Source organism: Oncorhynchus gorbuscha, linkage group LG05 (assembly GCF_021184085.1).
Source record: "Oncorhynchus gorbuscha isolate QuinsamMale2020 ecotype Even-year linkage group LG05, OgorEven_v1.0, whole genome shotgun sequence".
NCBI lineage: Eukaryota > Metazoa > Chordata > Actinopteri > Salmoniformes > Salmonidae > Oncorhynchus > Oncorhynchus gorbuscha.
In genome coordinates, this window is record NC_060177.1 from 36,471,016 (window position 1) to 36,486,338 (window position 15,323).

The 15,323-nt window shown below is 40.7% G+C and overlaps 1 protein-coding gene across 1 annotated transcript; it reads right to left on the reverse strand.

The window, feature by feature from the left end:
- Nucleotides 1-674: 674 nt before the first annotated feature.
- On the reverse strand, nt 675-12,492 carry LOC124035103 (mucin-15-like). The gene is made up of 4 exons (XM_046348526.1): nt 12,376-12,492; nt 10,116-10,967; nt 1,794-1,967; nt 675-1,674 (listed from the first exon to the last, which is right to left on the reverse strand). Exons 2-4 carry the CDS (start codon nt 10,942-10,944, stop codon nt 1,553-1,555), a joined length of 1,125 nt encoding a protein of 374 aa, XP_046204482.1. The 5' UTR covers nt 10,945-10,967; nt 12,376-12,492; the 3' UTR covers nt 675-1,552.
- Between the last annotated feature and the right edge of the window lie 2,831 nt (nt 12,493-15,323).

Here is a 15,323-nt window from a genome sequence, read left to right on the forward strand (position 1 = left end):
GTTACATTTCTCCATGCCCATACCTTAGCTTTTTACATAAATAAAGGTGGATTTTTATTCTTTCAAAAAAGAATTCCAGCTTTAAGTGACAAAGGTTTATTGTTTACTTAAAATGTCTTCCGACCCTGGCTTTAATAGTGAGCCATTAAAAATAATGGAAGTGGCAATTGCTCTTTACACATAAGCACCTTGAGAAAGGATGTAATAGACAGAGGTACAGTATAACAATAACTTCTAATTTGGGTTGATTAAAATGATTAAACAGTATGTTAATGTTTATATTGAGTTGACCTGTGGCTAAATTGTGAATTAGAATAAGGTACAGAAATAACCTTATTTGAGTGCAGGTCTTCATGTCTAAGACATTTTTAGTTCCCTTTGTCAAACCATCTTGGAAATATAGCAGACAATCAAGTCTTCATTTTTGGCTTTTACTGCTTCTATTATAGACTGAATTGAAGTATCTAGAATCCTAACTTGAGATCCATGCATTATATTTTTCCCATTGAGATCAATGCAAGATTTATGTGTATGTCTAAGTTACGTAAAGTTTGTATTCATTCTGGGGGTTGTACTTTTGGAAATAACAACACAACAAAATCTTAAATCAGGTGCATAAACATATAATTCCAATTTTCCAAAATAATAATAAAATAATAAGAAATAAACTCCAAACACATATTCTCAAATTCCCATAGTTTATTGGTTTACACCCCTAAGCCCACATAACCAATGCATTAGGGTGCAGTAAATCTAGAACTTAACATTTGAAAAGCCATAGTCAATCAATCAATAATATAATTATTATTTTAGCAATCTGTAGAAGCTATGAGAATAGAGAGGTTCAGTACTTTTGTCAAGCATCACAGCACAGTTGAAAAATATATGGCAAATAGAAATCCAAAATGGATGGTGTTAAGAGACAGATGGGATGAGCTGAAGGGTCGGACCAATAACAAGATAACCAATGTAAAACATACGGGGTCTGTAAAATGTATATAGGTTGAGAAATGTTGTGAAATAGCACATTTACAAATATAAATCAAACTGGATGGACATCGGAAATAGAGGAAGGACTAAAAACAAACAAAATAGAACTATTGTAAAATAGATTGTGTCTGTAAAATGTGTATAAGATGCACATATTGAAGGTAGAAGCCTAAGTGTTATTGATTATTAGATTACTCCAGTTGGGTTTGCGGGGAATAATAAAGGCATATTCTAAAAAAAAGTATGTCTACATAGGTATGTGTATGTGTATATGTATGCATATGTGTATGTATATGGATATATATATATCCATATACAAAAATATATGGGGGATGGGAAATGATGCAGACAGTTACATTGATGGAAGCAACAATCTTTCCGCAACATTAAGCTGATCCACCCCTTAGAAGAAGAAAAAAATAATAATAAAAATAATAAAAATCTATGACTTAACATTCTGTTAACAATATTTATGCACGTTATTGCATATGTTGGGTCTCAATAAGTATTTAGTATATGAAAGTCTTCTTTAACATGTTTAAAGTTAGACTTGGAGCCCTTTTCAATTTTGATGTCCTCGTGGAAAGTTGGCCATTTGGATGTTGTCCATTTGGCATCCAGGATTGTAGTAAGCTGAACCATCATATTTCAAATCCAAAGGCTCACTGTTGTCCAGTTGTTGAACTAGGAGTGAGAAAAAGATTTTGCATGGCCGATTTATGATAACAGGTGCTTTCCTATTCATTTTTTCAGTGCTATCAGATAGAAAATATGCCAGGAAATCATAAAAGGCAACTGCCTACCTGGGTCTGAGGGGAATTCCTCAACAAGCTTCCTGTGTGTGAAATCCCGTCGGCCTCTCCTTCTCCGGATGACAAAGACCACCATCGCCACAAAGCACACTGCCACTCCTGTGCCCAGGATGGCACCCCATGCCTCACTCTTCTTCTTGTTCTGCACTGCATCTGAGGCCAAGCCTTTAAAAACAAAAATACATTCATCGCAAAAATATACATGAAAACGAGGAGGGAAAAACATTGCAAATACAACATTCTAATATATGGTGCAATACATTTTGTCTGGAGTAACATATTTATGTATCACAAAATATTATTCCGGTCATACTTTATTTGGACAGTTCCATATAGATTATCTACAGATGGCCATACTATTAACAAAGTATCTGTTGATAGGCAAGTGCTTACGGTTTACGGTTATCGTTAGGGATAGGTTTAGAATAAGTGTTAGGGTAAGAATTAAGGTTAGGGTTAGAGGACAGTAAGTTGAAATGTTGTTGACAGTTATTGAACATCTACAAATCATATACAGTACAAACCATATACTTGGTACTAACCAAATAAAGTACCATTCTTCCTATAATTGAGGCGAAAAATGTGTGTTTAAAAATAAATGTACAAAAGGATATAGAGCAGCCTTTTACATGACTAGTCTCAACTCAATAGACAGTACTATTTCCCAGCCATGTAATTAGACTACCACAATCAGTGCAATTACCATGTGTGAAAATAACAGGTTCCATTGCATTTCAGTAAAAATGTTCCATCTATTTAATCACGTTGAATCTATTAGTGAAACCAAAAATTAACCAATGTCAGACAAATGAAAAGTGTAAAGTGTATCAGTATTTCATTGTCGTTTCACGTCATTTGTGAAATTATCACGCAATCGATACAGCGCCCTCAGACAGTATTCACACACCTTTACTTTTTCCACATTATGTTCTGTTACAGCCTGAATTTAAAATGTATTTAAACTGAGACTTTGTGGCACTGATCTACCCATAATGTCAAAGTGGAATTTTGTTTTTAGATTATTTATTTTTTAATTAATAAAAAATGAAGAGCTGAAATGTCTTGAGTCAAAATATATTGGTCACATACACGTGTTTAGCATGTTATTGCGGGTATAGCGAAATGCTTGTGTTTCTAGCTCCAACAGTACAGCAATATCTAACAAGTAATATGTAACAATTTCACAACAATAAACACAATACACTCAAATCCAAAGTAAAGGAATGGAATTAAGAATATATAAATATTTGGATGAGCAGTGTTGGAGCGGCATAGACTAATATGCAGTAGAATAGAATACAGAATATATGAGATGAGTAAAGCAAAATATGTTAACATTATTAAAGTGACCAGTGTTCCATTATTAGCCAGTTATTTCAAGTCTATGTACGTAGGGCAGTAGCCTCTCAGGTGCTACTGATGACTATTTAACTGTCTGATGGCCTTGAGATCCCAGCTTTAATGCACCTGTACTGACCTCGCCTTCAGGATGATAGCAGGGTGAACAGGAAGTGGCACGGGTGGTTGTTGTCCTTGATGATCTTGTTGGCCTTCCTGTGACATCAGGTGCTGTTGGTGACCTGGAGGGCAGGTAGTTAGCTCCTGGTGATGCATTGTGCAGACCGCACCACGCTCTGGAGAGCCACTTCGGTTGCAGGCGGTGATACAGCCCGACAGGATGCTATCAATTGTGCATCTGTAAAAGTTTGTGAGGGTTTTAGGTTCCAAGCCAAATTTCTTCAGCCTCCTGAGGTTGAAGAGGTGCTGTTTGCGCCTTCTTCACCACACTGTCTGTTTGGGTGGACCATTTCAGTTTGTCAGTGATGTGTACGCTGAGGAACTTGAAGCTTTCCACCTTCTCTTCTTGAAGTGGCACCACACTCCCAGGGCCCTCACCTCCTCCATATAGGCTGTCTCGTCATTGTTGATAATAAGGCCTACTACTGTTGTTTCGTTTGCCACAGAGTCCTGCGTGAACAGGGAGTACAATAGGGGGCTGAACATGCACCCTTGTGGGGCCCCTGTGTTGAGGATCAGCGAAGTGGAGATGTTCCTACCTTGACCACCAGTGAAGCGGACCGTCAGGAAGTCCAGGACCCAATTGCACAAGGCAGGGCTCAGACCCAGGGCCTCAAGCTTAATGATGAGCTTGGAGGGTACAGCCTTGCAAGGGTTAACAAGCTTAAATGTCTTACTCATGTCAGCCACGGAGAAGAGAGCCCACAGTCCTTGGTAGCAGGCCGCGTCGGTGGCACTGTGTTATTCTCAAAGCGGGCGAAGAAGGTGTTTAGCTTGCCACATACACTACGTCTCGTGTCTTTATACTGACATTTTGCCTGTTTGATTGCCATACGGAGAAAATAACTACACTGTTTGTATTCGGCCATATTCCCAGTCACCTTGCCATGGTTAAACGTGGTGGTTCATGCTTTTAGTGTTGCGTGAATGCCGCCTTCTATCCATGTTTTCTGGTTAGGGTAGGTTTTAATAGTCACAGTGGGTACAACATCTCCTATACACTTCCTGATAAACTCAGTCACCGTATCCGTGTATTTGTCAATGTTATTCTTAGAGGCTACCTGTCAGCGCCATTTTACTGTCAATATTGAAACGCTTTGTTATGGCAAGCCTAAATAAGAAATTGTTACATTTTGCATTTATATTTTTGTTCAGTGTTGCTACTCCACAATACTAACCTAAATGACTAAGCGAAAAGCAGGAAGCCTATACAGAATACAAATATTTCAAAACATGCATCCTGTTTGCAATAATGCACAAAAGTAATACTGCAAAAAATATGGTAAAGAAATTAACTTTTGTCCTGAATACAAAGTATTATGCTGGGGGCAAATCCAACATAACACAACACTGGGTACCACACTTCATATTATCAAGCATGGTGGTGGCTGCATCATGTTATGGGCATGCTTGTCATTGGAAAGGACTACAGAGTTATTTAGGGTAAAAAAATAAATGGAATAGAGGTAAACACAGGCAAAATCCTAGAAGAAATCTGTTTCAGTCTGCTTTCCACCAGACATTGGGAGACAATCCCTGCTCTTCCAGAACCCCTGATTGAATTATTTTAACAAACCAGGTTGTACTCATTACCTTTTGGATGAAAAGATAAATCAAAGAGAACTAAGGATTGTTTGTGTTACCCATGGAAACTTGATTAACATAAAACCCCTATCTCCTTGGGCATGCACTGCATTTGGAAAGTATTCAGACCACTTGACAAAGTGAAAACAGGTTTTTAGACATTTTTACAAATGTATTACAAATAAAAAACAGATGCCTTATTTACATAATTATTCAATTGATTGGACATGACTTGAAAACGCACACACTTGTCTATATAAGGTCTCACAGTTGACAGTGCATGTCAGAACAAAAACCAAGCCATGAGGTTGAAGGAATTGAGTTCCGAGATAGGATTGTGAAGAGGCATTGAAGGTCCCCGTGAACACAGTGGCCTCCAACATTCTTAAATGGAAGCAGTTTGGAACCATCAAGACTCTTCCTAGAGCTGGCCACCCGGCCAAACTGAGCAATTGGGGGAGAAGGGCCTTGGTCATGGAGGTTACCAAGAACCCAATGGTCACTCTGACAGAGCTCCAGAGTTCCTCTGTGGAGATGGGAGTGCATTCCAGAAGGACAACCATCTCTGCAGCACTCCACCAATCAGGCCTCTGGGGTAGAGTTGCCAGACAGAAGCCACTCCTCAGTAAAAGGCAGATCACAGCCTGCTTGGAGTTTGCCAAAGGCACCTGAAGGACTCTTAGACCATGAGAAACAAGATTCTCTGGTCTGATGAAACCAAGATTGAACACTTTGGCCTGAATGCCAAGCATCACGTCTGGAGGAAACCTGGCACCACCCCTACAGTGAAGCATGGTGGTGGCAACATCTTGCTGTGGGGATGTTTTTCAGTGGCATGGACTGAGAGACTAATCAGGATCGAGGGAAATATGAACGGAGCAAAGTACAGAGAGATCTTTGATGAAAATCTAATCCAGAGTGCTCAGGACCTCGAAGGTTCACCTTCCAATAGGACAGCGACCCTAAAAACACAGCCAAGACAACACAGGAGTGGCTTCGGGACAAGTCTCTGAATGTCCTTGAGTGGCCCCGGACTTGAACCCAGTTGAACATCTCTGGATAGACCTGAAAATAGCTGTGCAGAGACACTCCCCATCCAACCTGACAGAGCTTGAGAGGATCTGCAGACAATAATGAGAGAAACTTCCCAAATACAGGCATGCAAAGCTTGTAACGTCATACCCAAGAAGACTCGAGGCTGTAATTGTTGCCAAAGGTACTTCAAATCAAATCAAATTTATATAACCCTTCTTACATCAGCTGATATCTCAAAGTGCTGAACAGAAACCCAGCCCAAAACCCCAAACAGCAAGCAATGCTGGTGGCTAGAAAAAACTCCCTAGAAAGGCCAAAACCTAGGAAGAAACCTAGAGAGGAACCAGGCTACTTCAACAAAGTACTGAGTAAAGGGTCTGAATACTTATGTAAATGTGATATATATATATTTTTTTCATTTTGGGGTATTGTGTGTAGATTGATGAGGGGAAAAAAACAATTGAATCCATTTTAGAATAAGGCTGTAACGTAACATAATGTGGAAAAATCAAGGGGTCTGAATAATTTCCGAATGCACTGTAATGTGGTATGCGAAGATGAGATCCAGCTACTCCAAGACAGTTTTGATAGAACTTTATACAACTAAATGAAAAGTACCAGACTAGTCAATATGCTAATATAAGTAGCAACATGTTTACCATGATCAACAATTTCCCCTCTTCGAATAAGCTTTCATAATCTCGGTCATCACATTTGGAAATTCAAATGTTTACTTCCCTGACATCTCCTTATCTGAAGACTAAGCTTGTTAACCTCACTTTCTATTTTCTCACAACACGTTAAAACAATGTTAAAGGAGCACGCCCTGCATTTACATTGGCGTAAAGTGGGGTATTCATATTCCTGGCTTACACGTTTCATCACAATATTGTTTTGAATGTTTAAGCCTGACTGAACGTTCCACTCAATGCATTGTCAACTGTCACTGATGAAGAACTGCATTATAGTTGCTTGGAAATACCATTACCATTTCTAAAGGAGGCAAATACTTAGTAGAAAAAACATTCGTCATCAGATTAACATTAGATGTAGTATTACGTTAGCTAGCTAGCTAGCTACGATTGTGGGGAGAGCATTGGATTTTAGCTAGCTAACTCTGGAAATGCTAGGTATTTTTTAAGAACTGATAGCTAACGGCAACATTGCCATCTGTCTAAAGTAAATTTGGTATTTGTATTTTATTTTATTAGGATCCCCATTAGTTCTTCCTGGGGTACACAAAAAACATTAAATAATATAGAACATCAATAGACAAGACCAGTTCAAGGACTGAACTACAATTTTGAAATAAGAAAATAAGAACAAAATAAGAACATTTTGTGCACTGAGGTGTTGTTTATTTGTTTTTTAAAGAACATTTTGAGATGGAAGGGAGTTTCATGTGATCATGGCTCTACATAATACTGTGAATTGCCTTTAATTGGTTCTGGATTTGGGGACTGTGAAGAGATCCCTGGTGAGGTAAGTACGTCTCAGAGCTATGTAAGTTGATTATACAAACAATTAGAAATTTAACACAATAGTATTTCTCACAAAAACAGAAATTGATGCAGTCAATCTCTTCTCTACTTTGATTCAAGAAAGATTGACATGCATACTGTTGACATCATAACAATGGCAAAGTTGTTTCCTACTAATTATTTGCCAACTGTTACGCAATTTCATCGTATTTCCGGGCCGCTATACACTCTTAGAAAAAGGGGTTCCAAAGGGGTTGTTCGGCTGTCCCCATATGGGAACCATTTTTTGTTCCGGGTAGAACCCTTCTGGGTTCCATGTAGAAACCTCTGTGGAAAGGGTTTTACTTGGAACCGAAAAGGGTTATTTATACGTGGAACCAAAAGGGGTTCGTCAAGGGGTGCTCCTATGGGTACAGCCAAAGAACCCTTTAGGTTCTAGTGTAATTTAGATGAAACAGTCATTAGTCACCGTTTGGGATGACTGGGCACCACTCAACTTTTGGGGTCTACTGTGGCTGAGGTGTCTTTAGAATGAATGTTCACTCTAAAAATGTGGGGTTCATCAAGGGTTCTTTTAAGATCATCAAAGTTCATCGAAGAACGTTACGGTTCTTGGCACTGAAAAATTCCCGCAAAAGGTTTTTCCAAGAACCACATTTGAGGTGGGTTTCATCGAGGAACCTTTTAAGTTCTTGGTGGTTCTTGCAAGAACCTAACTACCCAACTGAAACATTTGGATTTGAGATGACAGCAGGTACAGGCATTTAACTGGAAAATTGAAAGATCTCCTCAATTTAAGGTCAGGTTTCTCTCTTGTATGATCTAAATTTATATTGTTTTATGATTTATACCATCTATCTTTCATATTTTTTCAAATGGCTGTTGTTGGACACTTTGTCCCTTTTTACAATTCTTTCTAATAAAGAAAATGGACACAATTCAATGGCTATCAATCAACAAAGAGGTAAGAATATCTTTAAAATATAGCTGCATTGTGTGCAGATGCCTGAACTGCTCAGTTATTTGTGTGTGCCTTTGTATGTACAATTAGTAGTGGTTTGCCTCATAATAATATGCAGATCACATATATGCTAAACAGTTCATTTAAATTCTCTAAAACTTCATAGGACTCTGTCACAGCAGCCATCTTCCTCCTCCCTTACCTCTCCAATGAAGATCCCAGAGCCCTCTTCACTATGGACAAGGTATGTGTATGAAAACCTTTGTCATAAGTTAACCGTTTGTTTTCATTCATATTTACCACAAAAACCAAGGTATGAATACTGTTGTGTGCACACTTTGTTAATCATCTGTATAATTATATATCTCTTGTATTCACAGACTTCACCTTCCCTACACCTCGGATGAATATAACAGGAAACCTGTTAGATCACCATGCATTGCAAAATCATTCTGGCTATTCATAGTTTAAAGGTTTCTTCAAATAATTTATAGGTGTTAGCCTACAGTTTCAATTTGAAGAATCCCTAAAGGATCCTCCTGGAATCTTTTATTTTTAGTGTAACAATGGCGTGACGCTATCAAGTGACGGAGGTGCAAACCCATGAATAGAGAAAATATGATCTAGGTCCAGATATTGTGTACTTTTGTGTGACATGGTTGTGTGAAACTCTATACCTTTTCTCTCCATGTTCCCTAAAGAAAAGGTAATAGCCAGTACGTGTTGTCAATTGATTAATAAGTATTGCATAAAGAGACTGCGATACATAGCTAGCATGCTGTACTAACTATGGAAAATCTGTAAAGCCACATGCAAATGAGATAAACAAACAGGTCAAACAAGCCACAGTATAAACTAATCACTGGCTGAAATGTATGAGGTTTCTCCCAATGGTAACAATGTTTTTCAGCAAGTCAAGTTTGACAGAAGTAGTTACTACATATTCAAATTAATGACTGTACCTGGAAAATCGTGTGTACGTTTCTGAAAAGGATGCAATTGAATTTGAATTACGGGAAGAAATACACGAAAATCAATTATAACCTGTCAAAATTGGGGATATCCTCCTTTAATGAATGTCATCAATCACCCACTCAAAAATTCCCTTGTTAAGTATGTTAGAAACTGGAGAGTAGTACTCTCACGCCCTGTACTGGCAGTAATGAACCTCAGCTACTGACCTCCACCTTCCTGTAGACAGGCTAACACAGGGGTATTTTGTCCCCTGGAGAAGGCATTTGTAATGGAAGCCTCCACTCACTGTGGGCATGCAGATAGTGTCTGAAACTCAACCCTGCCCAGCCGGTGAAAGAAGGGGAGTTTGTGCTTTGACAATTTAAAAAATAGAGATCTGTCAAATGTGGGTCAGGGAGAGACCGGAAAGAAAGCGGTTTGTAAAAAAGACGATGGTGATATAAGATAACTGCCCTTTGAGCGTTGTTGGATATTGTGTTACTTTCTAACTAGGTCCCTCCGATGTTCAAATCTGATACTCGGTGGTTATTTGTAACTTTTTGACTGCTTTGTCTTTGTCTGGTTGCTGACTCATTCATTAATGCCTCTCCCAAAACATTTAAAACAATATCACAATGGTTATGTGAAGTGAACATATCCAAATTTAAACATTGTTGTGATCTCTTGGTATAGGCTCTCTTGACCAAGCAAGTAAGTAGGTTACAGGTGCACACAGCAGTACCCTTGAGACAAAGAATGTACCAAACACTGTCTCCTCACCTCTCGCAGAGTTGTTCCCTGAAGCGGCACCAGTTTCCATCATGTCTGTCGTTGTGCTGGGACCTGTGGTTGTTGTAGTTTCTGGGATGATTTTGGCAGTTGTAGTCCCAGGTGAGTCCAAGGGGAGCTTTGTGGTGGGGGAAGCTGTGGATGGTTCACTTGATGGCTCTGGTCCTTCTGGTGCTGCAGTCGTTACATTATGGCTGTCCTCTGTACTGTTGGTTACCCCGTTCTCAACATCAGGATCTGGACCGGCCTCATCTGTGCTATTGGTGTCTGGAGCTGTGGTTGTCTCATTCAATTCAGTGTCATTGGACATGTAATTAGAGCCATTTAAGTTTTCTGTGATTGGAGTGGTGGTGGTAGTTTGGAGTCCACTGTCCTCTCCAGTTGCATTGGAAACTTGGCTTGAGTTTAAGGCAACACTCACTGGGAGTTCTGGTGCAACAGTGGTTTCTGGAGATTCAACAGCGGTCGCTGGCGATTCAGGGTCCTCCGCTGTAGCATCTGGCAACTCTGGTGGCATTGTGGTGCCAATCATAACATCACCAGAAGTCTCATTTGTGTCCTGGATGTCGTCCTGTTCCCCACTAGATGACATGTAACCATCTGCGATACCCCAAGCAGACTCAGTACCCTCCTGGTTCATATCATCCAAGTCATTGAACGGAGCTTCTGATGTCTTGTTGAGCTTGGATTTGAACAGTTGACGAAGCCAACTTTGATCGATCGTCCGTCCTGGAGAGTTTGTTGGTGCCTGGAGCAAGGCCACATGAAAACCTTGCAGTTGCAGAAGCAAAACAGCAGTGATGATTGAATAAAGGTCCATATCCCGTCTCTCTCGTTCGTGTTCTGAACAACAATCAACACGTAAACAAAAGTATTTTTGTTAGATACATTGAGTCAAGGTTGGTTCTCCACAAATGTAAAAAAAAAAAAAAATGTATTGTCCCATTTTGGCCACCATTGATTATAAGTAGAGAATATACAGTATTGTACATCATTTTTCTTAGGCAACCAGTCATCAAGAATGAATTAAATGTATGAATAGTTAAATTGATGAAGGTGAGACAAGGACTTTATGAATTCCCAAGATTCCCATGAAGTATTTCATATTCCCCATGTTCTGAAACAAATGCTCACCCTGTAATACAAAAAAAGCAAGCTCTCAATGGGGGTTTGGCTGACTTGACTCTACCGTTATCTTTTAATAGAGTTATAATCTATTCATACCAATCCAGGAGATGAAGTGTTGATGCTATCAGTTTGGCTTTGACCTCAATTTTTATAAGGGCTGGTCAGGGTTAGGAGGACAATTATTTCCCCTGAATGGGAAGCAAACTCCCAGTGTTTTTGTAATCAATATGATAAGAGTCTGCCAACTCAGTTTTGGCAACAATAGACTAAATGAATGTCAACGCAATAATCATTCAGGGTGTAACTATGGGGAGACTCCCATGTACTTTAGTTGAGTCAATCTTGGATGAACGGCGATACTTCCTGTTAGCATACTAAATATGCATTCTGCAGTGTTGTCAAAGCACACATGAATGTCTGGCTAGCATTTCCCCTTCAGAAATATCCTCAAAGCCAAGGGTTGAATAGGTTTTGATAGCATGATAAAAAAAAAGAACATATTTGAAATAATGTATTCCGTCTGTTGGGACTGCTTATCTTACATTATTTTATTTCAATGTAAGCATAGAGAAAGTGTCATGATTAACTCAGTCATTGTAGACCATGCATTTGGCGAAATGTTATCCTCCTTCAATCACTCTGAGTGTTAGGTTTGTGGTTTGTTAGGTTTGTTAGGTCCTCTTCCAATTACATATTTGGTTTGGTCAAAATAAAGTTGGGTTAATAACACCATTTGAGTCCCCTCAGACATTAAGCAAAAAACCCATATACGCTTGACAATTACCTGAATCTGCATTGATAAAAGAATAGTCTGGATGGGATGACACATGGATATTGGTTTGCCTGACTGGTGGACAACTACTAAGAGCAACTTTAAACCCCGACACTGAAATATGATCATTCTGTTTCATTCGAAAGTGGTATGCCATTTACAATCGGATGGATTTTCCTCATTCGCTTTGTGGCGTTATCATTGAACTAATCCAATTTCTGGCGAGTATGTAACCTTACAAAAATACCAAACACATATAAGTGTCACACAACTCAACGTCTACCATACATCTCCCATACAGAAGAAATGGTGAAATAGCGCTATGTTACTAAAATCACCATCGCCACATACCTTTTTCTGGTGCTCGGTCAGGTGGTTACAGCTAACAGGTGTGAGGAAGGCAGTGAGATCTCTCCGTGAAACAGCCGGCGTATGAGAGAGAGGGAACGATAGGCCAGTGAAGGGGCGGGGCAGTGCAGGGAAGTCAGATCAGAACAACCAGGAACCTGTTCTACCTGATTTTACACCTGACACAAACACCCTGTCATCCAGCCAATCCCTAAATGGTAACATGATTCTGTCTCTAGGGTAACTAAGGTTATTTTAAACATGTCATGGTTTTACAGTTCATCTTCTGTGTTGCTGAGATGTACACTACACATCCGTTTATTTCAGTTGAGTTTGGTTTCCAGGTGTGCAGCACCTGAATTCCCCCCTTTGGGCAAAGCACCTGCCCCCAGGTCCTCGGAACATTCCTCCCTTGTGATTTTGGAATGTCTGCTGTCGTCACGGATACAAAAGGGCAGTACCGCTTTCATCCGTGCCTTGTCTCTGGTTTATATTTGGCAACAATTGGCGTAGGGCTATTTTTGTGTCGTTACAGGTTCTGTACGTCACAACCTGGTATTCTTGTTGTCGTTTTATTCAGGGTGGAACGTGGCGGAACGTACAGTAGGCCTCTGCTAACTGAGCCAATAGAACCTAGCGTCTGACAGTGTAAGTAAAGGAGACAAGGAGAAGTGGCACTTGAAGCACATAGACTAAATGCAGTGTGTGGGAGGTTGAACTGTGCTCAGAGGCATCATGCCCATAGGGGGCACAGGGGCACGTGCCGACTCAGATCTGTCCTGTTTCATTTAAAAAAAACTTTTGTTGTTGTTGTTGTTGTTGTTGTTGTTTCTCTGTAAAACTATTAGCCACCTAGGAATTTTATTAAGTTGGCTTTAGCTAGACCAGATAGGTTCCCAATCTCCCAACCTTATAACTAGCTACCAAGAAGCCATTTCAGGCTTTCAATCAAGTTAGAGTAGCTTGTCTAACTATTTTAGCTGTGAATAATATTCTGGTAACACCTTAATTTGCCCTCATTATACCTATGTAAATACACAGTAATAACTAGTAACAACATTGGAGTTAGTTATAATAGTTGTATTATTGCATGGTAATAGAGTTTAAGTAACAGAGTATAGGTTATTACACAAGTGTGACAAAGAGTGTAATTACAAATCAATATGCTTTTGTTGAATAGAATAAAATGAAGAATATTATGTAAGAGGTAAGATCATTTCACAATAGTAGCCTTATCCAAGGGTTGTCCTTTGTGTTTATAAGGGATTTGAACATCTGGCATATAGTCAGTGAAAGTGAATACGTTCAAATTGAGCTGTAAATTGCTTTTGGAAGTCTTGTGACGTTTATACGTCTAACTTGGTCAGCTCTCCCGCTATCTCTCTCAGAATGACCTTCTTGATCCAAATCAGTCAGGTTTCAAGACTAGTCATTCAACTGAGACTGCTCTTCTCTGTATCACGGAGGCGCTCCGCACCGCTAAAGCTAACTCTCTCTCCTCTGCTCTCATCCTTCTAGACCTATCGGCTGCCTTCGATACTGTGAACCATCAGATCCTCCTCTCCACCCTCTCCGAGTTGGGCATCTCCGGCGCGGCCCACGCTTGGATTGCGTCCTACCTGACAGGTCGCTCCTACCAGGTGGCGTGGCGAGAATCTGTCTCCTCACCACGCGCTCTCACCACTGGTGTCCCCCAGGGCTCTGTTCTAGGCCCTCTCCTATTCTCGCTATACACCAAGTCACTTGGCTCTGTCATAACCTCACATGGTCTCTCCTATCATTGCTATGCAGACGACACACAATTAATCTTCTCCTTTCCCCTTCTGATGACCAGGTGGCGAATCGCATCTCTGCATGTCTGGCAGACATATCAGTGTGGATGACGGATCACCACCTCATGCTGAACTTCGGCAAGACGGAGCTGCTCTTCCTCCCGGGGAAGGACTGCCCGTTCCATGATCTCGCCATCACGGTTGACAACTCCATTGTGTCCTCCTCCCAGAGCGCTAAGAACCTTGGCGTGATCCTGGACAACAAACTGTCGTTCTCAACTAACATCAAGGCGGTGGCCCGTTCCTGTAGGTTCATGCTCTAACATCCGCAGAGTACGACCCTGCCTCACACAGGAAGCGGCGCAGGTCCTAATCCAGGCACTTGTCATCTCCCGTCTGGATTACTGCAACTCGCTGTTGGCTGGGCTCCCTGCCTGTGCCATTAAACCCCTACAACTCATCCAGAACGCCGCAGCCCGACTAGTGTTCAACCTTCCCAAGTTCTCTCACGTCACCCCGCTCCACCGCTCTCTCCACTGGCTTCCAGTTGAAGCTCGCATCCGCTACAAGACCATGGTGCTTGCCTACGGAGCTGTGAGGGGAACGGCACCTCAGTACCTCCAGGCTCTGATCAGGCCCTACACCCAAATAAGGGCACTGCGTTCATCCACCTCTGGCCTGCTCGCCTCCCTACCACTGAGGAAGTACAGTTCCCGCTCAGCTCAGTCAAAACTGTTCGCTGCTCTGGCTCCCCAATGGTGGAACAAACTCCCTCACGACGCCAGGACAGCGGAGTCAATCACCACCTTCCGGAGACACCTGAAACCCCACCTCTTTAAGGAATACCTAGGATAGGATAAAGTAATCCTTCTCACCCCCTCCCCCTTAAAATATTTAGATGCACTATTGTAAAGTGGTTGTTCCACTGATGTCATAAGGTGAATGCACCAATTTGTAAGTCGCTCTTTTCAGCCTCGTCTCACCCAAAGATAAAGATAAGATAAGATTAACTTTATTGTCCCTGGGGGGTCACTTGTCTTAGTGCTGCTGCTTCCACATGAAATAGATCACATAATACAAATCATATAATACAACAATATTGCAATAGGTTAAAAGATAGTGATTTCCATCAAAGTGACATTGCTAAGCATCACGATAGAGAGGTTAGATGGAGGATGA

What these genes read in the sequence shown, in the direction of transcription:
- LOC124035103 (XM_046348526.1), bottom strand. Translation starts at nt 10,944, where the DNA reads ATGGACCTTTATTCAATCATCACTGCTGTTTTGCTTCTGCAACTGCAA. An exon ending in AGGGAACAACTCTGCGAGAG is followed by an intron (nt 1,968 to 10,115) that starts GTGAGGAGACAG and finishes TTGTTTTTAAAG; the next exon opens with GCTTGGCCTCAGATGCAGTG. An exon ending in GGAATTCCCCTCAGACCCAG is followed by an intron (nt 1,675 to 1,793) that starts GTAGGCAGTTGC and finishes TCTCACTCCTAG; the next exon opens with TTCAACAACTGGACAACAGT.